General features: G+C 58.9%; 1 protein-coding gene across 2 annotated transcripts in view; it reads right to left on the bottom strand.

The window, feature by feature from the left end:
- KNDC1 (kinase non-catalytic C-lobe domain containing 1) overlaps positions 1-15067 on the bottom strand; it is a 63164-nt gene extending 48097 nt beyond the window's left edge. The window contains exons 1-4 of one of the 2 annotated variants that reach the window (XM_042960899.1): positions 14966-15067; positions 7885-8083; positions 7269-7327; positions 7123-7189 (exon numbers count right to left, since the gene is read on the bottom strand). In XM_042960899.1, coding sequence (XP_042816833.1) covers positions 7154-7189; positions 7269-7327; positions 7885-8083; positions 14966-15067 — 396 coding nt within the window. In that variant the 3' untranslated portion in view covers positions 7123-7153. Of the gene's footprint in view, positions 1-7122; positions 7190-7268; positions 7328-7884; positions 8084-14965 lie in introns of those variants that run through there. The other variant, XM_042960900.1, reaches the window with a different exon arrangement.
- Between the last annotated feature and the right edge of the window lie 11935 nt (positions 15068-27002).

The following is a 27002-nucleotide window of genomic DNA, read 5'->3' as shown; positions in this document are numbered from 1 at the left end:
CAGCCTGTCTGTGTTTGGAAGAATCAGCAAAGAAAGGAGCATCATTCAGCCACACGAAAGGATGGCCCGTGAAGGCATTAGGCTGTGTGAGATAAGTCTGACACAGGAGGACAAATGCTGGGTGCTCTTACTTCTACGTGGAATCTAAAAAAGCCAGACTCACAGAAACAGAGAGTGGAGTGGAGGTTGCCAAGGGCTGGGGGTGGAGGAACCAGGGAGATGTTGGAGACAGGACCGAAACTCACGCTTATAAGATGTGTAAGTTCCTGGCATCCAACGTGCAGCTTGGTGACTACAGTGAACAACACTGTATTATACACTTGAAGGTTGTTAAGAGAGTAGATGCTAAGTGTTCTCACAACCAAAAAAATGGTAATGACGTGATGGAGGTGTTAATTAACCCTATTAGTAGTGTGAATCATTTTGCAAGATACAAATGTATTAAGTCATTCGTTTGTACGCAAACTTGTGCAACGTCATACGTCAGTTATGCCTCCCAAAAGCTGGGGCAAACTCAGATGCAGGGATGGGGTCTGTCTCCTCCTTTTCTCGCATCCTATTTTCTTACCTTTGGAAAAGCGGTTCACTTTACATTTCTATCCTTCCTGCTGTATTTACTCCGGACTTTCTATAGTTGTTGTTGCTGTTATAAATGAAACATTTTCCATTTCATCTCTAACCAGTAATTACCAATACAAAGAGAAGCTACTTATTTTTTTGGGATGTATCTTGTTTCTACCTGGCCTCTGAAGCCTCTTATTCTGTCATTTTCCACTGAAGCCTCTTAGACTTCAGGCCCACAAACTTGCTCTCTACAGACAAGGCAATCCTGTCCCCTGACCCCACACACCAATCAGTGTTGGCATCCCGCTGCCTGCTTGGGCCCCCATGTACATGGCTGAGCTGCACTGATGACTCCCAAATCCATCCACTCTCCCCATGCCCAAAGCTGGGCCGCTGGGCCACTACCCCACCTCTCACAGAAGACATTAGAACTCCCAGCCCTGGTCCCCAAGAAGAGGGCAGCCTTCTCTCTCTTTTCACACACTGACCATGTCGATCACACCCCGGGGCCCCTGCCTGGGGTCCCACACAGCCAGTGTCCAGGGCTTCCTGAAGGGGCCAAACTTAAGTCAAGGGGCTTCAAGGACTCGGGCAGATGCCTTGTTTTAGGGACATTGCTGGTTGCTAATGCTTGGCGTAGAAGGAGAGGCAAACCCTATGAGGCCCTACCTGTAGGACTCCAGCCGGGACTATGAGCTGTGGGGGTGCAGTTCTGCCCACCACCCTCATCACAGCTCTGAGAATAAAACCTGTCTCTGTGCCTGCAAGGCCAGGGTATCTGCTTCTGCCTTTACCACTCCTTATTTCCCTTCAGGAACACTGGTACCCATCTATCCAACCACCTGTCTATGGTCATCCATCTACCCACCCACACATCCATCCATCCATCCATCCATCCATCCATCTACACATCTATCCATGCATCCACCCACCCACCCACCCACCCAAACATCCATCCATCCACTCATCCATCATTCCATATCTTTTAGTTTGACAATAACTCAGCAAATAAACTTCTTATTGGTTGTTGGATGACACTGTCCATGACATACTGGCCAATATCAGCATCTTTGCCACTCAAGCATTTTTGCACATTTCCTTCTGTCTTGGAAGCCCCTCCCAGGTCTCAATCTGGTGAACCCTACTCACCCTTCAGGTTCCAACCTGAATATCACTTTCTCATAGAGTGGCCTCCAGGGACTTTTGACCTGGCTGGGGACCCTGTCATCTCCTTGAAAGACCCCATTCTCCTCTCTCAGGACCCAGCCCACTGCCTACATCAAGTCTATCCCCTGTGAAAGACCATGACTCCCATGAGGCAGGAGCCCATCTGTTCTGTTCACTGTGAGGCCTAACATACATGTCTGTGGACAAATGGCAGTGGGCAGTAATAGCGGGTGGCGGATGTTGAGGTCATCCTGGCTAGGCTCCACTGGAACCCGAACATACTCAGGGTGATAAGGTCCAGAGAAGACTCCTGTAGCAGTCGGGGGCTTGCCTGGGGCAGGCCTTGAATGTTGGTCATGGGTCATAGTTTTAGCTTTTGGAAACTAGCCCATCTCTGGGGTTTCCTGAGCAAGGGTTGAGATGTTCAGAGGATGGTCCCAGGAGGGCCAGCTTCCATGCATCTTGGGTTTTAGGGAGACTGAAGGGTCAGCCCAGCAGTGGGTGGGTGGTGGGGTAGGGTCACAAGGGGGAATTCAGTATGAGGACTTGAGGACTGCTACCTATCTTTGTCCTCTCTCCGGGGCAGATGTGGGGGCAAGACCAGGCCGGCAGGGGCTGGTGGGCAGCAGCATGAGTTGTGCCAGCTACAGGTCTGGAAGGCGTGCGGTGGGCAAGGGGATGGGCTCAGTCCTGACATGCCCAGCAAGTGTTCCAACGGGCTGCACCCGCGCAATAGTGCAGAGACACAGAGGTCAGGGCCAGAGGCGTCTTGGTGCCAACAGCAGCAGTGGCACGAAGAAAACACATTTGCCACCATGGTTCCTATGGGCAGGGGGTTGCCACCCCAGGACGCAGGCAGGAGCAGGTGCCTGGGCAGGCCTGACGAGCCCATGTGACATGTGCAGTTATTCCTGGAGACCTGGAGACCTCCAGATGTGACGCTTAGGGATGTTCTGACAGCCCCAGGAACAGGCACCAGCATGAAGCTAATACAAGAGTAGAACAGAGACCCTGGAATCACAGGGCTGATGGGGGATGCATGGGACCCCATGCAAACACTGGGACCAAGGCATCAGTGCACTCTGCAGTCCCCTTTCACGTGTCAGGTAAGAAGGATTGTTTGCTCCATGGACAGAAAAACAAAGAAAATCACCTATCGCCCGTTGGGAATTAAGATAACTCAGAAAACAAGACTTTTCATTATAGGAAGATTTTAGAGATGTGAAGCATTTAAGACTTGGGAACCCTGCTTGTCACTGTGGACAGGCTGGGTTGTGGACTCTATCATGGACCCACCTGGCCCTGCACCCCATAGGGTGCTGCCATGCTTGTGACATGTGTGTCTCTGTATGTGTATTACACCTCAAAAAAAGGCAGAAAAAACTCAACCCATTCTTGTTGCCAAACAACTCATAGGCTAAAGAAGAAATCCCAGTGGGAATTAAAAGAAATACTTAGAAGTAGAAAATACTGCAGATGCTACGAGGCAAAGCTTGCAGGATGCAGCTAAACCCATGTTTTGAGGGAAATTCATAGCCTTGGATATAAATGCTCATATTAGAAAGGAAGATAGGCTGAAGACAGACGAGCTGAGTGTCCAACTTATTTTAGAGAAGGAATACTTACCAAACTCAAAACAAGGAAAAGAGAATGGAAAGTAGAGCAGAATCAGTCGAAAAAGAAAATGAAACCACATCAGGAAAGATCATGTGGTATAAAGTGGGCTCTTTGAAAAAACTAACAAAGTAAAACCCCCCAATGCGACTGACACGTGCAAGGGAAGAGAATTTAAATTATCCAATGTCCCACAGACAGTGCAGGGACTAAGAAGGGACACTGTCTACAACCAAATGCTGATGACTTAAAAAACAATTAAAAATGGGTACATTTCAGAAATATTCAGCTTACCAGAGAGCTGATTCAATGAGAAATACAAAATAGATGGACCCTGTAACTGTTAAAAATTGAGCAGCACTGAAAGAACTTCCTTCAAAGGGAACAGGTGGCCCCATAAGTAAGTGGGACCGGCCCTCCAGGAGCGGTGTGCCCTGTTGTTACATAAACCCTCCCAGGCAGGGGCAGGGGCGCTCGCACAGACTGAGAGGGCCCTGCCCCCAGTACCAGTCGGAAACGGCACAAAACCCCAGAGTAAGCACCAGCAGATCCAGTGCAACAGTGCACCAAGAAGATAAGACAGCTGGCCTGGTTTCTCTAAACAGGAAAGGATGAATTGACATTAGAAAATAAATGCGTAAGTATTAAAAATCTCAATGATCAATTCAAAGGGTGCAGAAACATTTTCGTAAAGCCTAAGGTACATTCGTGATAGGACACGGCACAGAAGGCAGGCACGTAGCAAACGCCACCCTGGCTTTTCCCCCCAGAAGGGGAGAAGCAGCACTTTCTGAGCCCCGTGTCCCTGAGGCAGGATGCGGGCCCGCTACACTGTGCTACCTGGCACCTTGCTGCGGCTCCTGTGGGCACAGAGCAGGATGGGAAGGGAGACGTGATGCAAAACCTTTGCACAGGCTGGTGACCTGGTTACTTAGATAGAAAAGCTAAAGAATCTGTAAGTTATGGGAAATAACGAAAGAGTTTAGCAAGGTGGATGGACATAAGATTGAGATAATAAGTGAGTTGTGTTTCCAAAGACTAGCAACAAACAAGCAGAAAAATGCAATGACAAGATGACCATCAATTTAGAATAGAAGCAGAAAATATCCAGTTCCAGAGCATAAACTAATAAGTGATATTCAAGACTCCTACAGTGAAAAAATGTTACTGAGATCTAAATAAATGAAAAGGAAGAAGTGTTTATGGAGAAGAACTTATAACGACTGAATTCTCCCCAAAGTGACTGACAGATTCAATAGAGGTGTTTTTTTAATGTTTATTTATTTATTTTGAGAGAGAGAGAGTGTGGGGGGGTGGTAGAGAGAGAGAGGGAGAGAGAATCCCAAGCAGGCTCTGTGCTGTCATCACAGAGCCCAACGTGGGGCTTGATCCCATGAACAGTGAGATCGTGACCTGAGCCGAAACCAAGAGTTGGACACCCAACCGAATGAGCCCCCCAGATGCCCCTTGATTCAGCAGAGGATTTTGTGGAACCTGATAGCTAATTCTCAGATTGACGTGCAAGAGTGAAGGCTGAGCAGAGTCAGAACACTTGAAAAAGGACAGGGGCGGGTGCCCAGCCGGGAGGGCTGGGTCTGGGGCAGGGGCCGGGAGCACGGAGCCGGGAAGCCCACCGTGCTGTCCAGAGCTGGGTGCACAGCGGCTGTGGCCAGCATCGGGGTTGGCAGGTCCAGGAGCGGGTATCCACAGGGAAACGCATAAAACCGGGCCCTTACCTCAGCTACAGAAAAAAGTCAATTATGTAGAAATTATGAGCACGTCTCTGTTAGCCCTTGGGGGTGGCGAGGTTTCTTAAGGTACAACAAGTACTAACAACGAGAGAAAACATGAATAAATTTGACTATATTAAGGCTGAGAGGAGATTATACTAAGGCAGGAGACCTCCAAGGGGCCCCTCCTGGGGCGAACGGTTTTCAGGGTGACCGGGTCATGCTCTTTGCCGCCTCTGTGTCGTGCGGTCCGAGCGCACCCTGGACCTTCCGGGGTACACCCGCGGTGCCATCGCAACAGGCCGCACGCTGCCGTGGAAACCACGCTGGCTTCCACAGAGCAGGGCGCTACGGGGCTTGCAGACGTGTGAAACAGCCCCACTCTTCTCGCTGTTTTCTTGGGAAAATGCTGCTATTGCTAATAGAAATACGGCCTGTGTGTCAACAGTCAGCAGTTTATTGCTATTTTTAAGTGAATTACCAGGTAACCGCTTCCCACGTCTCAGCCCTGGTCTACACCACGGACCGGTAGGCGTAACCCGCAAAAACAGGAGCTCTCTGGCTCTGGCTGCTCTGCGATTTGCAGGGGCGTAAAAGGGTCCCGAGAGCCAAAGAGGCTGAGAGCCGCTCGCTGCCTTAAAGACGGTGTGAAGACAAGTTACAGACGAGACCTTTACGGTCCCGGCAAGACGGTGAGACTCTGAAGAAAAGCACGAGGAGACGGGCCTGCGGGCGGCCGGAGCGCACGTGTGGCCGCCGCGTCGCTGGGCTCACGCCCCGGAGGAGCTGCGGCCCAGACCCACGGAGAAGGCGCAGCGCGGGCGGAGAGGCTCGCTACTTCACAGGGGTGACAACGACAGCGCGCGTGGTCCGATGAATCTTCGTGGAAGTGCGTAAAAGGAAGTTCCAGAGGATGGCACGCATCGCAGCTGATGCTCGTTTTAGAATGTTAAAAACAGCGCGAACGAAACGATACTGCTTTTAGGCACAGAGCCGCGAGGGGACAGGGAAGGAGTGCAGGAGCCTGGCCGGCGGACCGGGGGCGGGGGCGGAGGCCATCACTACTTTCTGGGCTTTAGTGTCGCGTCCGGTCCGGATCTAAAGATGCAGTGAAGGGGCGCCCGGGTGGCTCAGTCAGTTCAGCATCTGACTCCAGCTCAGGTCATGACCTTGCAGTCCGTGCGTTCGAGCCCCGCGTCAGGCTCTGTGCTGACACCTCAGAGTCTAGAGCTGCTTCTGATTCTGTGTCTCCCTCTTTCTCTGCCCCTCCCCTGTTCCTTCTTTCTATCTATCTATCTCTCAAAATAAAATAAAATAAAATAAAATAAAATAAAATAAAATAAACATTAAAGATGCAGTGAAAAGGCAGAAGCCTGTGCACAGACCAGGGACGGGAACGGCCACAAACAGAAGGGCACGCGGGCCTGGTGCTGACCCTTCAGGGAAGCCAGGGACCTGACCCACCAGCGACTCGGGCCTGCATCCTGCTGCCAGCGGAGCTGGGACAAGGGCCTCTCAGCGAGGGGCTGGGTTCCAGCTTATTTTAAAGGAAAATTGGGCACAGGAGGAGCCAATCCTAAAACTCTCATTTGGGGCTGAAAACGTAGCCTAACGTCACTAAGCTAATGTGTTTTCATCTACAGTTTGAGTTTGTAACTAAACACTTACTTGTTAACAAGTGATTTCGTTTTCTCCACTGTCTTAGGGGCCGGGGCTCTGCGGAAAGCTGGGCTCTCCAGCCCTTCCTTCGTGCCCGACCCGGACCTCCCGCACCTGCACACAGCAGGGCCCCGGGGTCCATTCTAAGGATCGGGGGGGCGCCCGGGGGACCTTGGTGATGCTGGCCCACAGCAGCCTGCTGTGGCTGCTGCTCCCCCTGGGGACTGATGCTTCAGAGGCCACGTGTTTCCTCTGGATGCCACGACCCACCCTCCGCTAATTCTCCCCGAGAAACTGTGACTCCCGCCAGCCGCCACTGCCAGTTCCAGACGCTTTTAGCAAGTTAAATCCAGTAAATTCGCACTCGGGAGACATACCCTACAGCTGTCATGACAAGCGCGCATCCAGACAGCAAGCCATCACCAGAGCCGAGCTGCCCCATCGGGACCCTGAGTCTGACAAAGGTGGGTGTCCCAAGACAGCCCCCCCGACCCTGCACAGAGGTGCCCCAGCCCCAGCGGCCTGGCCACCCACCTCAAAGGTGTTCCCGGTCACATCGAACTCGGGGGGAACAAAGGCACCCTCGGGGTCATCTGGGGACGGAAGAGAGAAGGCTCTGGTCACACGCCCACAACGCCCAGGGTGAAGAGAAACCCGCCAGCCCGGAGGGAGGCGCGTCGCCTCCTGCTTCCCGGGGGCCGATGGCTCTCTCCCGACCCCCTTCTGTCCCCGCGTCCCTGAGGAAACAGCGGTTGAGAGGGAAAACTTCACTCTTCACTGTTAAGTGTGGGGAAACGGTCCCAAGAGCACAGTGGCGGGGAGGGGAGGCCACGGGAACACTGGAGGCAGATGTCAGGCGGCCTCCTGTGCCCGCTACGATGCCCTCTGCACGTGCACTCCCTGGGGGCCAGCAGGACCGGATGCCTCGGAGCTGGCAGCCCCCAGCTCGTCCCTGCGGGGACCATATGGGCCGTGCACGAGGGCCCTCCCGCCTCCTTCTCCCTCAGCGGTCCTCGGGGCTGGAGATCCCACCAGGGGACCAGGGAGGCCTGGGCTCTGTTGCTCTGGGCCGGCCCAGGGCGCCCGTGTCCACACTGTGCCCCAAAGCTACCTTCCGCAGCCCACCCCCGCTGCCCCGCCCCGGGCTCACCGCTGAGCAGCTCCATGAAGCACACGTTCCCGCTGGTGTTGAAAGCCAGGGTGTCGGGCGTGATGCAGAGGGTCTGGAAGATGGCCGCGTGGGCAACGCTCCTCATGGACAGGCTGCACTCCAGGCACACGGCCCACGCTTCCTGCTCGCTGAGGCCGCTGTCCCGCAGCGACAGGATGTCGGCCAGGGACACGTTCTCCTGCCAAGACAGGCCGCGGCTGAGACGGGTCTGGGGACGGGCCCAGGCCGCCATAGGGCCCCCTCCCCAGGGAAGGCCCGGCACCCCCACGTCGAGACCGATTCCAGGGAAGCAGACAGCACGCGGCGACGTTTCACTTTACGTCAGAAACAGGGTTGTAGGCAAAGGCTTTTTAAGGAAAAACAACAAACCCAGAATGTCACCCAGCCCACTGTTCCCTGGATGCCAGAAGCCACAGAGTATTTGGCAAAATGACCAGCATATCATTGGGAACAGGTGTTACTCCTGCGGTCGGGACCTAGCTCTTTGTCCCAGAAATTCTGGCCGCCCCACAGCCCACTGGCGGAGGCACCCGGCCCACAGGCTCACCACCCGTGGCTCGGTGGGCACGCCGAGGGCTTTCAGGTCGTCAGCAAGCCGTGGGCACCGGTGGAGACGAGCCGACGTGTACAAATGCACAGTGTGTGGGAAGCCCATAGCAGAGCAGGTGCTCCAGTCAGTCCACGGAGGACCCAGGTCAAGGGGCTTTCTCTTGCAGGCCAGACCCCAGGCCTCCCTGTGCCGGGCTCAGCGTTCACGTCTGACTAGACTCCGCTGTGACTATGTCACCAGCACGCACACACGCACCCCGAATGTATGCACGTCAGACACCCGCACGCTGTCAGACACGCACACACCTCCCTTGTGCATGCACGCACGTGGGTTTACACCAACATGTGCACTCACATGCACACATGCAAATCACACATGTACCAACACGCTCAAAAAATGAGTTGATGTGTCCTCAGTGGTCAGGCATATGCCACACAGTCTCACGCACGCTCAGATACCCATACTTTCACTTAAATGCACACCTGTGCAATCCCGAGTCACACACACCCACATACATTCACACATACGCTATACACACCCTCACACGTGCACAACATACCTGTGTGCACACACTCAGACCCATACGTGCACCCTGAGTGTGCACACACACACTGCCACACGTCAGACACCTTGGATCTTGAGGCCCTAATCTGGCCTGCTGTTCAATGCCCTAGTCACCTCTGTGCATCTGTGGGACTGTGTTCCACTGGCCCTCGGGAGGGAGGAGCTCAGGGAGCCAGGCTGGGAGCTGGAGCCTGCAGGAAGCATGTGCGTGGGGTCAGGAGAGGAGGTGGAGGGTAGGGGAGATGGTGTAGAAGACAGACGGAGCCCCCTCCTTCTCCAGCCTCAGCTGCCCAGCCCTCCCAGCACACAGGAGTGTTCTCCCCATGTGGCCAAGCCCTCCAGGCCTGGAAAGTCTCCTAGCTCCTGCCCTTGAATTTCCCCCATTTGTATTGCAGGAATCCCCACAACCACAGACAAAGGGGACAAAGAGCTTAAGCCAAGAAAGAGAAAGAGAAGGAAAGAAAGAAAGAAAGAAAGAAGAAAGGAAAGAAGGAAGGAAAGAAAGAAACAAAGAAAAAAGAAAGAGAAAGGGGGAAAGAAAGAGAAAGAAAGAAACAAAGAAAGAAAAAGAAGGAAAGAAAAAGAAAGAAAGAAAGAGAAAAAGAAAGAAAGAAAGAAAGAAAGAAAGAAAGAAAGAAAGAAAGAAGAAGGAAAAATCAGGGAGTGGCCCCCATGAGCACCTTGGCCAAACCTCTGGGGTTCAGCAGTGCGGGTGACAGGAGGGGACCCGGGCCTGGGCTGCCTGTGCCCACGTGACTTGGCACATCCCACCATCTGCTTCCTCCTCAGAGCTCAGCACAGGTCTCCACGTCACTCCCCAGGCCCTTCCAGCTCTTTCTGTGAGGTAGATGGATGAGGGAAGGGCAGCCAGCCCATTGGAAGCTGGTTCAAGAAGACGGGGCCACGGGGTTCACCCACATCCAAGTCAGAGCTGCCAGCCAGGTTCCAGAAATGGGTGCGGCCCTGTGATGAAGGTGGTCTGGGAGTTTTCAAAGGAGAATGAGGGCACAAAGCAGAGCACAGGATTAGACTCGGGCGTGGAGGAGGCTGGCAAACCGGAAAATCTGAATTTCCCAGCCTCTGAGGTCCACGGATGAAAGGTCTGTCTGATCTGGCTCAGTCTAGGGCCCTCGCTGCAGCACGTGGGCTCCCCAGGACGCAGGAGGGCCCAGTGATGCTCGTGGGGCCTCGTTAAAGAGGCGTCTTGGCAGTGTGTACGTGCACACACGGCACACACGCGTGCACACGCACATGCACGCGACCACACAAGTAGACACACACTAACCAACAACCCAAAGACTCTGGGTTTATGCTCCTGAGGAGAGTGAAGCCCACGGCGCGAGCGTGAGCCGGTCCCCACCGCAGGCACCTTGTTGATGCTGTGCTCGCGGTGTCTGCACAGGCTGCAGGCACCAGCTTGCGCGGCTGTTGACTGAATGTGCCGCCAGGAGAAGGGAGCCCAGGTCGGGTGCTCCCCGGGGGCATCTCACGGCCCAGAGCCTGACTTCCTGTTCAGGTCGAGGGCCCCCGGCCCAGCTGGAAGATGCCCCGTGAGTGGGGAGGCCCCTAACCCCCAGTGCCTGTTCACGGTGGGAGCATCTAAACGGTGGGGTGCGGATTCTCTGTGCGACTTTACGGGGTGGATTCCGTGGGTCATTGCTTCCGGCACACGGCGGAAGCTGCCACTCGCGGACAAGATGCTCTCGGCCCCTCCAAAGCCCAGCTGTTGCAACGGGAAGGCACAATTCAGCTGACACACGGTTCCAGGGCGGGGCTGAGATGTGCCGCTGGTTCCGATATACCAGCATGGTGGCGGGGGGGTCACCAAGTGCTGGGGACCCTGACCCATGGCCTCCCTGGTCACCTGTCCTCTGGGGCCTGCCACCCACCCTTCCGTTCCGCCTGCTCCAGCCCTGGCTGTTGGAATGACCCTCCCTTGCCTGAATCCACGGCCCAAGGAGGGCAGAAGGGCCGAGGCTTGGCTAATGGGCCGGGCAGGGGTGAGAGACGGGGAAGCCCATGCCAGCCACTCTGCTCCCTCAGCGAACATCCCCACCAGAACCCCCAGCCACCTTGACAGACAAGAGCCACATGGGCGTCCTGCCCGTCTGTGCCCATCTCCGGGTCCCGCGGGCTCTGAGCCTTGCTGCCAGGGGGGCCCGGATCCGGATACCACGGGCCCCAGGGCAGGACTCGCGGCTCCACTGGCCGCGGCAACGTTTCGGAAGGAGGTGACGGGCTGGGAACAGAAACACCGGCCGCAGCTCCCACTGATGCCTGTCTGTAGTCCCCCGTCCAGCACAGCCACAGACCCGCACCCATGAGGGCCTGTGACAGGCCAGAGGGTTCGTGGCCTCCCACACCGCAGCCGTCCCCTGCCGTTGCCAGCGTGACCTGACCTTGTCGCTGCTGGGCAGCCTCTGGTGGCTCTACCTCTCGGGTACAGACCCAGACTCCAGCGCAGGCCCAGAAGGTTCTTCAAAACCCAGTAGAGCCCACAGGGCCTGGAACCCCACCCCTCACTGTTGGCCAGCAAGGTGCTGCCTCGGCTGTGAGCAGGCCTGTGAACTGTCCTTCCCTAGAGATTGTGCAGACACAAACCCTGTCCCGTCCAGGCTGGGAGGAGGGGTGCTCCTCAGGGAGGCTGGTCCCCAGGGAAGCCCCTCACCAGCCACAGGGCAGGGCTGGCTTCCCACCTGACGACCCTTGTCTGGTTATAGCAAAGTGGGTCCATCCAGGAGCTTCTGTGCCTCGAAGACCCCCCCCACCCCATCAGAGATAACCCTGTGAGTCAGGGTTACGTGGGGACCCACAGGGACCGTGGATGGTTATTGTCCATTTCAAACATACTCTCGTATGTTACTTTTCTCAACCCTGGAGCATCGTGATGGGAACCCCCAACACAAACCCAAATCATTGCTGAGGACACTTGTGGACAATCTCGGGGCCTGCTGGCAGCTTGGAGGAAGCTGGGGAGGTCTGCATAGTACCCCGTTGGGGGTGCTTGCCCTAAAGCGCCCCCCTCCAACTCCGGACTGTCACCCAGCACGAAGCTCTCCTCACCTCCCCAGTCGCCTGCTGCTCTGTGTCGTCTGGGTGGGGTCATCACGTGGACCCGGAGGGCCCAGTGGGAATATCTGTTTCTTCACAGGGCACCCACAGCCGTGGGTGCCTCCAGGCAGCACAGGCTGCCCCCCACCCACCTTCACATCCCCGGGCCCAGCCTGGCGCCCGGTGCATGGATGCTGGGGAGATGCTCACAGAACCCGGAAGGGATAGGAAAGCCCCCTACACCGCAGGGAAGTCTAGAAACCCGGAGATGCCCTGCCCCGGTGCCAACTTCACCTCCAAGTCTGCCCTGTCCTTGTCCCCTGGAGGCTCCTGAGGGCGACATCACCTGCCTCCAGAAGGCCTGGCATCTGCCCCTCCGGCAGCCGCTGCTCTGCCTGGTCCCTCATCCTGACCTTTGCTGCGACCAGTGCAGCGGGACAGGTGGGGCGACAGCCCCCAGGGCCTCAGACCCGCTCACCACGGGCCCGGGGGGTTTGCAGCTGAGAGAACCCTCCGGGGCACACACCCAGAGTGGAAGCGCTGGGACACTGCCACCAGCAAGGGGGTCTGCCACCATGCCTGTCCCTGCTGACGTGGCCACCATACAGTCTTTCAGTTTTTGCCATCTAGCACTCGTGGACAGGTGTTCACGGCGGTGTATTTTGCGTTCCTTGATACTGATGAAGTCAAACATTTTTCATGTGTTCACTGGCCATTTGGATTTTCCCTGGGGTTACAACCAGGGAAGGACATTCCCTGGGGCTCGTGGGGAGTCCTGGCCTGTCGTGCAGTCTGTTGTTATAATCAGCTATAAAAATGGTGAATTCCCATGTCTTGTGCAGTCTGTCCATGTCCTGGGTCTGGCACCCACCACCCCTCCATGGGTGAGAAGATGCCCCATGTCTTCTCTGTCCTGGCTCTTCCCGGGGTTTCCGTCAGTATGGGTGATGTTGCAGTCTGGCTACCCCCTCACCTTACACGGGATGGCTTTTCAGGTGCAACCTGACGCCATAATGTTAGCAGGTACAGTCACACGACTCTGATGGGGATTTAAAACCTTCAACACCAACCGAGTTGAACGTATGCAGGAAGCATAAAGTCTGGATCAGGTGTGTTCACAGGCACAGGACATTGGTCTGGCTCCAAGGCTTGAGCTGGACAGGCTTCCTGTTTTACGGGAGCATGCCCAAAGACGGTGCCTGTCTCCCCCAAAAGGTGAAAGAAGTTTGAAGGGCTCATCTGAGCTTTCCCAATGGATGCTACTAACCCAGTGGCATCCCACTTCATCTGGAGGCCTCGGTCACAGGACGACGGGAACCCCGCAGCCGTATGCACTGTGCACAGCTAGGGGGCTGCTCCAACCCAGAGGGGCACCAGGGAACCCTCCAACCCAGCGAAGGCAGAGGGCCACGGGGGTACAGGCCGTGGGCGGGGATCCGGCTCTGGCTCTGAATCCCGGCTCTGCTGTTGTTTGTTTGTTTGGCACGAGCCACAGGGCACGAAGGAGGCCCTAAGAGGATGGGGTCGCTGATACAAAGATCCACGTTCCCCATCTGCTTTGGACGGTGACTTAGGAGGTGAATCTTCTAACAGACACACTGAAATGTGTCCTCTGGGGGAGGTTTTGAAGGCTGTGGGCTGGGCGCCCCCTTTCTTTTTGCATCAAAGCCATGGAAATGCCCAGAGGTTTATTTATTCTCTAGCTTTCCCTCTCTGCAGCCTTGTCTCTCACCAAATCCAGGCCACCATGGCGGGGGGGGGGGGCACACCAACCCTCGGGTCCGGCCTCAGCGGCTCTTGGCAAGCCAGCCACGGGGTTCCCACAGCAGGCTCTGCTCCCCAGAAGGACAGGGCCACCATGTCATGAACCCTGCCCTTAACAGCCAGCCTTCTTGCAAAAGTGTGTGTGTGTGTGGGGGGAATGGCAGGCAGAAGGCAGAGGGCCCTAGGGGCTGTGGCTAGGTCCTTAGGAACCCCCTTATCTGCTCTAGGAGGGTGGTGGCCGTGTCTAAGTCTTGGCCACCAGTCTCGCCCACGTGGGCACTGGAGGGTCCTCATCAGCAACATGCCGGTTACAGCCCGTTCCGTGGATGGTTGCATGATGCCAGGATCCCTCCACAGTGAGCACAGAAGCCCAGGGACTGGGGCATCTGCCTGCTTGGAGGCTTGGAAGGCCCTCCTTTGCCAAGACCCCAGAGCCTTGGGTCTTCCTGGGAGTGGCTGCCTTCTCGGGGGGCCACCTATCACATGGAGGGACCCGGCTTGTTGATTTGGCCCCAGGCCTCAGCCTGCGGGTGCCGTGGGGAAGCAAGAGGTGCAGGCAAATCGGTTCTGTGGGCACCTGTCCAGTTAATGACCAGAAGCTCTATGTGGCGGAGACTGCTGGTCCCTCTGAGCCTTGGGAGGGGGGATGCTTCGGGACTCGGGATGCTGGGCGGAGGCCTCTGCTGTTCTGTGTGCAGGCGGCGGCCCTCAGTCCCGGGGGCTCCCCCCCACCCAGCTCCTGAGCAGGCCGGCCTGATTGCGCTCTGCTGGCCAGTGCCTCCCACTGACCTCCTAGGGTGCCGGCAGGGAGGAGGACAGTGCTCCACCCCCTCCCGCTCACGACGCCCCACCCCACACTCATCCATCCAACGTTTATAATCAGGAGCCCCCACCCTCCCCGCGGAAGGACCCAACTTCTTCAGTGACCACCCACCCACTGCTGTCCCGTGGGGCTGACATTCCAAGGGTCCTGTCCTCTCAAGGCGAAAATGTTAAGGCTGACGGGGCGTTGCTGAGAGCGGCCTCCAAGACCTGGGCCAGGGGCAGGGGTCCTGGGAGCCGGGGCACCCTCCCCCGTACTCTCCCTAGGAGCAGGTGGGGGGAGGCGGGGCCCACCGCGCCCGGGCTCACCTCGTCCTCCGGCAGAGTGGGGAGCGGCTCGAAGTCGTAGCCCGCTAGGTCCTTGCCGTCCTCCTCGTACAAATCCGCCACGGCCGCGTCCATGGCCTGCATCGTGCGGGCGCGCGGGGGGCGCCTCGGACTCGGCCAGCGCTGGGGCCTCGCGCTCCGCGCTCCGGCCGGCGCCCCTGCCCCGCCGCGCCCGTCCGGCCTGGGCCTTCCCGCGGGCCCTGCGCCGGGCTCCGCGCGCGGCCGGGCTCGGGCTCCGGTTTGGACTCCGGCTCCGCGCACGGCCGGGCTCGGGCTTCGGTTTGGACTCCGGCTCCGGCTCCGGCTCCGGCTACGCGCGCCCCGCCGCCATGGCAACGCGCCCGCCCCCCGCGGCCCCGCCCTCGGCGCGCCGCCCGCGCGCCTGCCGCAGTGTCACCCGAGCGGGGGACGGGGTGTCCGGGAGGAACCGGGGGTCCCGGCACTCGCCAGGCCGGGCTCACTTTGGCGGGCGCTTGGGCGCGACTGGGGTCTGCGCGCTCTCGGGGACTCTGTTCCTCGGGGACGCTGGCTGCTTCTGCAGCTGCACGGAGCCGGCGGCCTGTGAGCGGCTGGCACCGTTTGGGGCGGGGCCTCTCGTGTGGCCGGCGTCCTCAGCGACGCCACCGCAGGCTGCTGCCTGGGTCTGCGCCCACCTGGGGCCCCGAGGTCGAGGGCCGTGGCCCACTCCCAGGAGGGCTCTGGGTGGGACGTGGACCCTCCGTCCGCCCCCCCCCCCCTTTCCTCCCCCCGCCGCCCAGGGGCGCGGCTGCCGCAGTCCTCGCTGGGGGTGGCGGCTGCGGAGGCGCGCGGTTGTGGGGGGGGGGGAAGGGGAGACGGGAGTGAGGGGGCAGGAGATCCGGCGGGGGCCGGTCTGGGCAGCTTGGGGTCTGGCCTTGCCTCCTCGCTTGAGTGAGGGTCTCCCGGATGCTTGTGCGGAGGCAGGATTACAGCTTCATCCACACCTTACCAGCCAGCCTGGGGGCGTAGGAGACGCCACACAGCCCCTCCCCACAATTTGGCGGTCCTGCTGCCTCCTGATTAACCCCTCCGTCGCCCCATTTGTGGTCCAGTGGCTGGACTTTGCACAGCACCGGGGTGAGCCTTGCCCCAACCTGGGGCCTGTGGTTGGCAAACAGGCCGGCAAAGGGCCAGACAGCACCCCCTACCACCTTTTCCACGGGAGGGTGGGTGGCAGTCTCACCACCCTGGTGGACGTCGTCCTCGCCGGGCTCCCAGCAGAGCTCTGGGCCAGAGCCCTGGTAGGAGAGCAGGTGCTACTGGCCAGGCTTGTGGGTTTCCACATGTGCACATGTAGCCAGCAAACCCCCCCCCCCCCCCCCCCCCCCCCCCCCCCCGCCAGGTGCACCGGCGGGTGCTCCCCAAATTCTCGCGTGAACGAGGCAGGTGTTGTGGCAAGGCCTGCCAAGTCCGAGCAAGCACTGGGGCACGGATTCCCAGCATTCTGTGCCCAGGTCAGGTCACTGTGACCCTGGGCCCTGGCACGTGACACCCAAGCATGCGAGGGCCATCCGAGTCACCAAAGAAATAGGCCTCAGGCTGGCAGCCAGGTGGGTGCTGGCCGGCCTCACCCGCGGCAAAATGCTGATCCTTGAAGCCACCCAAGTCAAGCAGACTTGTGGGTGCCGCTCCCCACTTCTGGGGGTTCTGGGAAGCTCAGGGCAGCAGCCAGGGTGGGGTGGGTGGCCGTGGCTGGAGCTGCAGAAGCCAGCTGGCAGCTGTGCGGTGGGGGCCAGCTGGCAGCACCCAGGCCTCAGAAGGAGGCAGAGGGTGGCAGGCGGGCCGCTCCAGGCTCCGAGTCCACAGAGCTGAGCCCCCTGCCCGCGGGCTCCCCCTGGCCGCGCTTTCCCTTGCCGAGGGCTGGAGATGCCCTTCACCCGCCGCCCAGCGCAGGTGCCCCGTGCGCCCCCACGGGCTGCAGGGACCTCACGGGGGTGCGTGTGGGCTCTGTCACCTGGCTCCGCGGTGGCTGCGCCCCTGGGCCAGGGGTCAGGGGTGGGGACTGAGGCGCCGATTGGGAGGGTAAAGATAATCCCACAGCTGGGGAGCGGTCTTGAGTCTGAGGACACACGGTCTACTTGAGCAAGAGGTGCGTGCAGTTTGGGTGACGGACAGGCTTTGATGCGGCTCACTCAGCTTTGGCTGTTGCAGCCTGAAGGCGCCTAGTGGACACTTCCCGGCTCCTTGGTCAGACGGCTGCTCGGAGGAGACGGACCAGGGTGCGCGGGGTCGAGGGGCCGCGGGGAGGTCAGGGGAGGAGCTGAGGGGGAGTGGCAGGGCGGGGTGGGAGGCGCTGAGGGGGAGGGGCGGGGGGAGGAGCCGAGGGGAGAGGAGGGGGCAGGAGCTGGGGCTGGGGGGGAGGGGCGGGGGAGGGGCTGGGGAGCAGCTGAGGGGAGGAGCCGAGGGGGGCGGGGGGGGGGGGGGGAGACCCCGTGGGGCTGAGGCCACACTGCTATCCTTCCTTCGTTTAAAAGTTTGTCGTCATTGGTCTTGTTCAGTGAGTGATGTCACCCCCGCTGGAAGCTTGCTTAGTCCGAGTGTTTGCATAGAGCCGGCTTTTGTGGCCAGCTTTGGTCCAAGGAAGGATTTGGTGTTGGCTCTGTGTTTTGGTGCCTTAGACACAATAGATGCTCCGTTAATGTTGGATGAGGCATGATTCTTGACCCCAGAGCAACACACTTGGGTGTGAGGACATCCCGGTGGCCCCTGGATGTCCACTCGAAAAGAGTTCCAAACTCAGGGCCAAGAGCCCTGGCGAACAGACCACTGGAATAGCCTCTCAGTTTTGGCCTCCATGCCTGCCCCTGCCACCACCCCAGTGTGCCCAGCCCATGCCCAGCCTTCTTCCTGAGGCCTCTGGGGTGATGTCAGAGGTCCGAGGCCATGACGTGGTGGTGCCCCAGCCTTCTCAGTGGCCTTCCCTGACCTCTCTACTCACTCTCTGCCCCACCTCACTTTCCCACAAGACTCCCCCCCCCTCCTCCACCCCCCCTGCAGATCCTGGCCTGAGCTGCCCTCCCTGCCTCTGGCCTCTGCCCTCCACCCTCCATGGACCTCCCTCCTGGTCAATGTCAGGTCAGGACATCCCTGATGGACGCTGTTTCCTGCAAAGCTCCGTGCTGACTGCTGGGCCCTTGTCCTACACAGACACTGGCAGGACTCTGCCTTGTCCTTCTGAGCTGGGCGTCTCCTTCGGATGGGGGCTCGCTTGGGTCTTGGGGTGCTCAGTCGGCACTCAGCATGGCCAGGCTGTGTGCTGAGGTGAGCGGAGTGGGCTCTTCTGGGTCCTGGCTCTCACTTTCCTTAAATGAATTCTGAAAAGCTGTCAAACTGTTTGAACATTTCAAAGTCAACATTTAAATTGTTAAAGAAATCACAAATGTAAATAATGCAAAGAATGTAATTTCTGGTGTGGTAAATATTGATATTTTGAAATAAAGCTGTTACTCTTGTGAATGTACCCAAGAAGCTAAATACCAAAATGGTTTTGCTTTTTTACACTTTTATTTTTAAGTAGGTTCTATGCCCAATATGGGGCTTGAACTCACGACCCTCAGATCAAGAGTCGCATGCTCCATCGACGGTGCCAGCCAGGTGTCGATACCACATGTCAGTCACTTAAGAAATCACATAAACGCGTTCTTTACCAGTCCAAAATCTTCATCATAGTATTTTCCCTTAAATTACAGACATCAAACTGTGGCCAGAATTGTATCCTCCTGTGATATCTTTTCATGCTTCATAGTGTCTGTAGACCCCGATTACACATCTTTGCAACAAAAACGCATGTAGTGTTTCATAAACCAAATATTCAATAAACTGGGGCGCCTGGGTGGCTCAGTCAGTTAAGCATCTGACTCTTGATTTCCGTCCAGGTCATGATCGCACAGTTCATGGGATTCAAGCCCTGCATTGGGCTCTGCGCTGACTGTGGAGCCTGCTCGGGATTCTCTCTCCCTCTCTCTCAGAATAAATAAATAGACTTAAAAACACCACAAATATTCAAGAAACAAAAACATTTAAATTTTCTTTTGTTTCCCGTGACCATAGGGTTCATTTTACAGTATGGAGTCTTTTGGAAAAGTAAACGACCATGTTTCTCCTGGGGCTGCAGGCAGACACCCAAGGGTGGCGGGCCACTGACATGGCTCCTGTTGGAGGGGCCTGAGCCCTCTTAACACTCTGTGGCTGCCACTGTGGCTGTCAGCCTGTGGCTGCCGCTTTGTGGCTATTATTCTGTGGCTGTCACTCTGTGGTTGTCACTCTGTGGCTGTCACTCTGGCTGTCACTGTGTGGCTATCACTCTGTGGCTGTCACCCTGTGGTTGTCACTCTGTGACTATTATCGTGGCTGTCCCTTTTTCCATAAGGACACCAGTCATGTTGGATTATATCCACAAAGCACTGATTTCCAAATAAGGTCACACAGGTACCTGGAGCTAGGACCTCAACATGTCATTTTTGGGAACACAGTTCCACCCGCAACCCTGTCCTCAGAGCTGGCCCCGGGACCAAGAAGAAGCTGTTTTCGCCCCTGGGAGCCTGATTACTGCACTCAGAGCTCCGCTGGGGCCGAGAGCAGCGTGTCTGCCACTTGGAGTGCGGTGTCGGGCGGGCACACGGCTCGTGGCAGGTCCCCGTGCCGCTCTGGGCACATGCGGCCCTCCTTGCCCCCTGAGCTGGCCGCGTGTGTCTGCGTTTCCATTGCTGCGGCCGGGAGAGCCTCAGAGAGCAGCCTCTCCTGGGCTACGGTCACGTGTGGCACAGCCTTCCCGGGCTGGAGGACCCCGGCCAGCGAGTGTCCTGCTGCGTGCAGTGAAGGGACAGATGTGGTGTCGCCCGGGGGTCGGGGGGGATCGCCCTGTTCGGCGTGGGCCGGTGCACCTGGTGGCCCAGGTGTTGAGTGGAGCTCCCGGGCGCCAGCGCCCCTCCTCCGGGCTCCAGAGCGCCCGGCTGCTTCCCGGGCGGGGCGGCCACTGTGCTAACTGCAGGTTTAATGACAAACCCACTGCGGCGTGGTAGCTTGTGTTTTCACCGCATGCCGCTCATGAGTGATTTCTGCCAAGGACAAATGCAGGCGTGGGCGGCTCTGACTCTGACATCTCAGCGCCAGCAGGTGGTGGTGGGGGGGCGGGATTGCCCGCTGTGGGTTGGGGGCACCAGATGCCTCCTCTCCACGCCCCCCCCACTGTTATTGTTGGCACCTCTCCCCTCCCTCAGCTGCCCAGGATTCTCTGTAATTAAAAAGCCATCAGTGACTCGGTGTGGGCTTTGGGGTGCGTTTGGAGGGTCCCTGCGAGGCTTAGCCCTTCTCCGTGGCTGGGGGTTGGGTCTGTAGGCAGAGGAAGCCCTGGGCCTGGGAACTGGCACTTCTTTTCCTTGTTTCTATTCGTGGAACCGAATTTCAAATAGGGCTTTTTGTGGGTCAGTCTGCAGCCAGAGGAAGGCGGTGGCCGTTGTGTAACATAAAGTTAGCTCGCTCTCTCCAGGGCCCCCGGGCCCACTTGAGGCTTCTCTGGCCAGTACACTAACCCTAACCCGTTACAAACAAACATTGGTCTTTAAAAACCAAATTCCAGACTAAATTCAACTAAAGCCAGTTTAAAGGAGAAATCGCCAAGAGCTTTCTGGCTATGGTATTCCCTCCTGCATGGAGAGCAAAACTGATTTTACGCTGTGGGTCCCTATCGATGAAATGCTAAAATGCTACATCTTTCCCGGATGGATGTTTATGTCTCTTGAAAAATAACGAAATACTCCATTTCACTCACTTCACTGGGAAACGTTTCTCAGAAAAAGAGGAAAAGATCTGAGACTCAGATCCCGATGAACACGGCCTCCGGCAGGGAGCCACGCCCCGGGGCCCCGGACCCTCGGGTAAGGCACACCCGTTCCTGCCATATTGGGGTCTCCCTCTCCTCTTTGCCCCGAACTGCATGCAAGTGTGTTCCTTTCGTGGACGTCCCGTGACCTGTGCTCTCCGGCTTTCCCAAAGCTTCTCAGGCCACGGCTTTGGCGACTTTTCCACAGAGCCCTGGGGCCGAGGCCGAGCTCAGTGGCCTTCTCAGGGGTCCCCTTCGCCCCCCAAACGCTCAGTGTTTCTCACGGGCAGGTTTGTGAATGGGCTTTTCCTTCTGTGCCGGGACTTCCGTCTTATCATTTACCCCGAAACACCGGTGGGTTCCCCCACCTTCGTCTGAGGGCTGTTGGCCATGAGGCAGGCACCACCTCCGTTTCCCGATTCGTCTCTTCCAGGGAGAGATCCCTTCGTGGCCTCCCGGGGCCTCAGGCTGACGTTCTCTGTTCAGGATGGTTCCACGCAGCTCTGGAACGAATTCCACGTGTTTATGAACATTCCAGAATGCCGTCTCCCCAGGTGTTCATAGTCACTTGCCTCTGTTTCTGGTGCATCTGCGGGAAGTGAGGGAACTAACCCTGCTGCCTTCAGCTTCCTGAGCTCAGTGTGCACGTCGTCGTGCAAGAGGGTTTACCTTCAGGACGTGACTGAGGCCACTGCCCTCGTCCGGGACGCTGTCCCTCCACATTGCTCTGCCCACCCCCGTGCTGTCGGCCCTGGTGGTCGCTGGGGCCCCGACAGAGCGCGCTGTGAGGAGGGGCGTCGTGTGGGAACGGACGCAGACAGAGGAGAGAGGCCTGCGCAGCAGGTGAAGCTCCGTCCCTCCTTCCCGCAGGTACGGGGCGGAGGCGGAGGCTGGCTGGGCCCGGGGTGAGTGCTGGCCTCGGAGCTGCTTCCTCGGAGCGGCCGGAGGGCTTTGCCGGCAGGGCACGTGGCTCACGGATGTTCCGGCAGAGCCAGGCTGCCGCGCCCTGACCGTGTGGTCCCGGGCAGGTCACTTGACCTCTCCGAGCCTGTTCACGGGGCCGACGTCAGCATTTGACGAGTGGCACGTGAAAGGCACGTGGCCCGGGGCTTCCGAATATACTTGGCAAAGGGCGCGTGCTCCCCCGGATGAGAACGGCAGGGGCTGATACGGCGAGCGCACCGCGCGGGGGTCCCGCGACTCTCGTCTTGGGCAGAGACCCCAAGGCAGGCAGGGAGTGGGAGAGTCCCCAGAGGAAAGGGGGCTCAGGCGCCCTGCTGGAGGCTGGGACGCGGTCCTCGGCCTTCCCCACTCACCGCTCCTGAGTTGGGTGGGGGAAAGACCCGGGCAGAGAGGCGGCCGTCACTGGCTGACTCCCGACACTGAGTTGGTTGCTGTGGAGGTCGTGGGGGCGGGGGGAGAGCGGGTCCGGGTGGTCGGGCCGACGCCTGCTGTGACTTCAGTGTGTCTCCTGCTGCTGACAGGGTCCCAGGGACCCAGGGAAGGCTGGAGGGGCCGCAGACTCTTGGCGGGCCACCTCCCCCCAGTGCCTCCCTCGCCGCAGCCCCAGCTCAGGCCGTGAGACGTGGGGTGTGGCAGGGACAGCCGCCAGCACTTTGTAAACTCTTGAGTGTGGCGCGTCCTGCTGGGGCCCTCGGCCTCCTGGGCCTCGGGTCCCAGCGATGGGACAGGGACGGGGGGGAGACCCGTGGCCTCTCCTCAAGCTTCTGCCTTCCCTGTGGTCTAGTTTCCAGTGCGGGGGTCCTGGGGGCCTGTGTGCAGCTTAAGAGGCGAGCTGGGTGTGGCCGTGTCTGCAGGTGGTTTCTTGTTCTTACCTGGTTCGCTCACTTTTCGCTGACCTTGTTCCTCGGACCCAGGTGGGTCACGCTGCCCTGGGGGGCGCTCCAGGCCAGCACCCCCAGCAGCACCCGGGTGCTGCACGGAACCTGAGCTGGGGGAGGGCAGCAGCAACTCTGTCCTGTCTTTTTTTTAAGATTTGGAGGCGGCTCAAAAGGGCTGTTGTGCATCAACTTAGATTTTTCATATATATGTGTATCTTTTTTTAGAGAGAGAGAAAGTGCTAGTGGGGGAGGGGTAGACAGAGAAAGAGAGAGAATCCCAAGCAGGCTCCACTCTCAGTGAGGAGCCCGACTTGGGGCGTGATCCCACGACCCTGGGATCACGACCTGAGCCAAAATCAGGAGTCCAATGCTCAACTTACGGTGCCCCCGGGCGCCCCCAAACCATCCCCTCTTAGTGAGAATCCTGCCAGCTAGTCTGGCCAGAACGCCGGCCGCGGGTTGGGCCCCTCCTCCTTTGCCGTGATGTGCCATCACCCGGCAGCCTCTCACAGGGACCCTATTCGGTCACTTCAGCCAGAAACCGCTCCCCCTGACTCTTCCTTTCAGTGGCCATCCGTCCCCAACCCTGGCAGAGAGAGCAGAGCAGGACAGAGGCCGCGGCAGTGTGGGCGCCTGTCTTCAGGGCGACTGAGTGGGGAAGGCTGGGCTCTATTCCAAAGGCACCACCGACACAGGGGGTGACGGCCAAGGAAGGTTGGCGGGGGGAAATCACCGGGAGGAGACCCTGGGTCTGGGGGCTCTGGCCACACCCACCTCCCAGGATTCCTGCTGAGGGCGGCCCAGGGTGGCCAGGTTTGGAGGGCGGTGTTCTTGCTGCAACCGGATGGGCCCGGGGAAGGTTTGGCCGAGGAGAGAACCTCCGTCAGACCTGCCCCGCTCCCTAGATTCCCGTCTGCCCATGCCGTCCTGGGGGGGAGCCTCACCTCTTGCCTCCCCCGCAAGACCCCGCCGCAGTCCACCCTGAATGTAAATGTCATTCAATGATTTCGCTTTGTCAGGAGCCCCCACTGTTGCCAGGGAGGGGCATGTGCTCCACAGCTATCTACGGGGCAGCCCCAGGTCCAGGACCTGGTCAAGACCTTGCCCCAAGGGGACTCCGCTCCCCTGGTGCTCTTTGCAGCCATTGGCCACAGCCCCGTGTTTGGTGTCCACTTACTTCAACTCCACAAGCATTTCTTGAGCACCTACTGTGTAGCCCACTTGCATTGTGCGGGACACACCCTTCTGTGGAAGGACAAGCGGCTTGGCCCTCCCCGGGAGGTCCAGCAGGGTCTACAGGGCCCGGGGTTGGTGGCGCTGGGGTCTCCTGCTAGGGACCCTCATCCGGGACGGGCCTTTGGGTCACCCTGGTCACCCTGGGCTCGTGACCCCACACCTTGCGACCTCAGACTGTCCTGCTGTGTGTCTGCAGAGGCTTCTTGTTGCACAGCTTGTGGGGTCCCACGTGGACCCTGGTCCCCAGGATAGCGGTGGAGTGCGGCCAGGGGCTCCTGCCTCTGTACCTGGCCCAGTGAGGGTCTGCCTCCTGTCCGGATCCTGGCCTGAGCTCGCTGCCGGGGAGCTGGACCTTACGGGAGTGGACCAGGCCCTGGGGCTCTCGGATGCCTAGCCGTGGCCACCATTCAGCCTGGGCTGGCACCTGGGGTGTGCAGGGTCTGTAGTGGTCCCGACGGACCCCCCCCCCCCCAGGCCATGCTTTAGCGGCGGAGGAGCCAGGGGGCCACCGGGTTCCGTGCTGCATTTGGGCTCTGGCAGGCCCCGGCTCACAGGTCCTGGCTCTGTCTTTGGCCAGCAGCGGGACCTGAGCCTAATCCCTGTCTGAACACAGTAGGGAGGCTGGAAGAGTGAAGAGGAAGGGTGGAGCACCCAGGCCCACCCTGCCCTCCCCCACCCCCAGGTCTGGACTCATCCCTTGGTCTGGAATGTTTCATTCCTCCTTCCTGGAGGGCTTTGGGCTGACTCCAGGGCCCGCTTCTTCCCGTGAGAGCCCCCAGCTGCAGCCTGGCCTGAGCTGGCCCCCTCCTCCCCTCCCCTCCCTTCCCTCCTTCATCAGAGCCTGAGCTAAGTGGTTCAGGCCCAGCTCCCCCAGGCAGGAGGCGCAAGGAGCTGGCTAATGCCCAGGGTCCCGGTTTCTCTGGTCTGCCCGCCTCCTCTCTCCTGATCCCCTTAATGACGGCTCTGACCTGTGTGCCAGCTGCGAAGGCGCGTAAGGTGGATGGCCCATTACCAAATGCGGCGTGTGGAACCAGATGGAAAAGGCTGGAAGGCCCAGGGGCCCCAGCATTCGGGAGGGAGGATGGCTGTTGTGCCCCTTCTCCCCCCCCCCCCCCCCCCGCCAGGGTCCAGCAGCAGGGCGCCCCCGCACATCTGAGGCCCAGGAGACATAACACGGCCACAAACTTTTCTTCATTCACTTTCACTGGTGACCCCTTCTGCCAGGGGCCCAGCACATCTTCTCAGGGTGGCCCCAGGTACCTCCCCACTCTGGCCCACAGTGAGCCTTTCATGTCCGTCTTTGGTCCATTTCTCCCACCAGCAGCTGATGTCGTAACGCAGCAAGGCCCAAGTGTGGCCCCTGCCCCCCGCCCTCTCCCACACCCACCCTCGCCCTCCCCTGCAGTAGAATTGACAAACCCTGGGCTGTGTGTATTTAAAATGCGCGTGGATACATCAGGAGGCCAGCACGGGAGTGGGCACAGCCGTCCCGCTGGCCCAGTGGGGCAGGGGGTCCTCTGGGAGCAGTGGATGGGCTCAAGGGAGACATAGCGTGGGGAGGGATGTGCCACTGGACAGCCAGGAAGGACACCTGCACACTAGGAGCAGGAGGCCAGAGCAGAGGGTGAGGCCCTCCCTAGAGGACACCGTGGGATGCGGGGCACTGTCCTCACCGGGCTCACCAGGTCCAGGGACGTGCGGAACAAGCAAGTGGGTGGCTCTGGGCTCAGCAAGCCTCCTCCAAGCACGAGAGTCCCCGAGTGTGTTCAGGCTCCTGTGGTAAATTATCAAGGCCACCAAGTTACTCATTATGCAGAAACTTGTTTTTTTTAAGTATTTAAAAAATGTTTATTTATTTATTTTGAGAGACAGAGACAGCATGAGCGGGGGAGAAAGAGAGAGAGAGAGAGAGAGAGAGAGAGAGAGAGAATCTCAAGCAGGATCCCTGCTGTCAGCACAGAGCCTGACGTGGGGTTCGATCCCATGAACCGTGAGATCATCACCTGAGCCGAAGTCAGACGCTTAACCGTCTGAGTCACTCAGGCGTCCTAAAACTCATTTTTTATCGATCTTATTAGAGTAATTTTCAATCTGGTTAGATTTGGACTAAATTGAAGTTGGCCACTTAGCCTCTGCACCTGCTTCTGAAGCCCAGATGTTCTGTACAGAGAGCGCGTTCCGTCCCACCAGCCCCACGAGGTTTGGCTCTGTCCTCTGCACATCATCCTGCTTGAGGCCAAATGGAGAAGCCAGTGCTGGAGGGGTGGGTGGGGTGTGGGGGGGCCAGACTGCGACCTGGGCGGGGGGAGGTGCTGCTCTGCTCCTAGCACTGCCGGGTCCCCGGCCCCACGGTGGGGGCCCTCCAGCCCCAGGACATAGCTGCCTGGGGACAGAGACTGACCATCCTCCCGCTGTTCCAGACCCCTGGTGCGGGGCTCAGACCTATCCACTGGGGCCCAGAGTCCTCCCCTGGCCGTCCCCCCATGTCAGAGCCTGGCCTCTCCCCCTGGGCCACGCGAGCGCTTGTCCCGGACTCCTTCTTAGCAGCCCACACCAACGGTGTGCCCCTGAAGCTGGCGTGGCCCTCAGCACTGTCCGTGACGTCCCCGAGCGGCTGCCATGGCGGTGCCGTGTGATGGGGTCTGACCCACACCTGTGCAAGGGCTTCCACTTGGGTGCCGGGGGAGATTCAAGCCCCACGAGCTCCCGCCTGCGTGTGGAGACCCTCACCCGGCCCCGTCGCCTGCCGCAGTAACCCTGAGCCAGGCCCCTTCCCGCTCCCTCAGGCTTGCCGGGGGCGGTCCCCCAAGGCCACCGTGCTCCTGCGGGTGCGGAATCCTCTTGTGGGGTGTCATAGGTCGTGCTTCCGACCCAGGTGCCGGTGGGGGTTCCTGTGTTTGCAGAATCCACACGACTTCTGTTCAAAACCATCCTGTCTGTCTGCGGTGCTGGCTCAAATCCCCCTGCAGCCACGGTGGCACCAGGAGGCGGCTCCAGGTGTGCACGGGGCACGGAAGTGCAGTCTGCTCCGTGGGCTCAAATCTGGCCAAGGCTCGAAGGCTGTTGCTGTGCGACGTTCCGAGCTGCTCCCGAGACCTGGGGA

The sequence above is a fragment of the Panthera tigris genome, chromosome D2 (genome assembly GCF_018350195.1).
Source record: "Panthera tigris isolate Pti1 chromosome D2, P.tigris_Pti1_mat1.1, whole genome shotgun sequence".
Lineage (NCBI taxonomy): Eukaryota > Metazoa > Chordata > Mammalia > Carnivora > Felidae > Panthera > Panthera tigris.
Note: the sequence above shows the minus strand (reverse complement) of the source record. Positions and strands in the feature narration are given on the sequence as shown.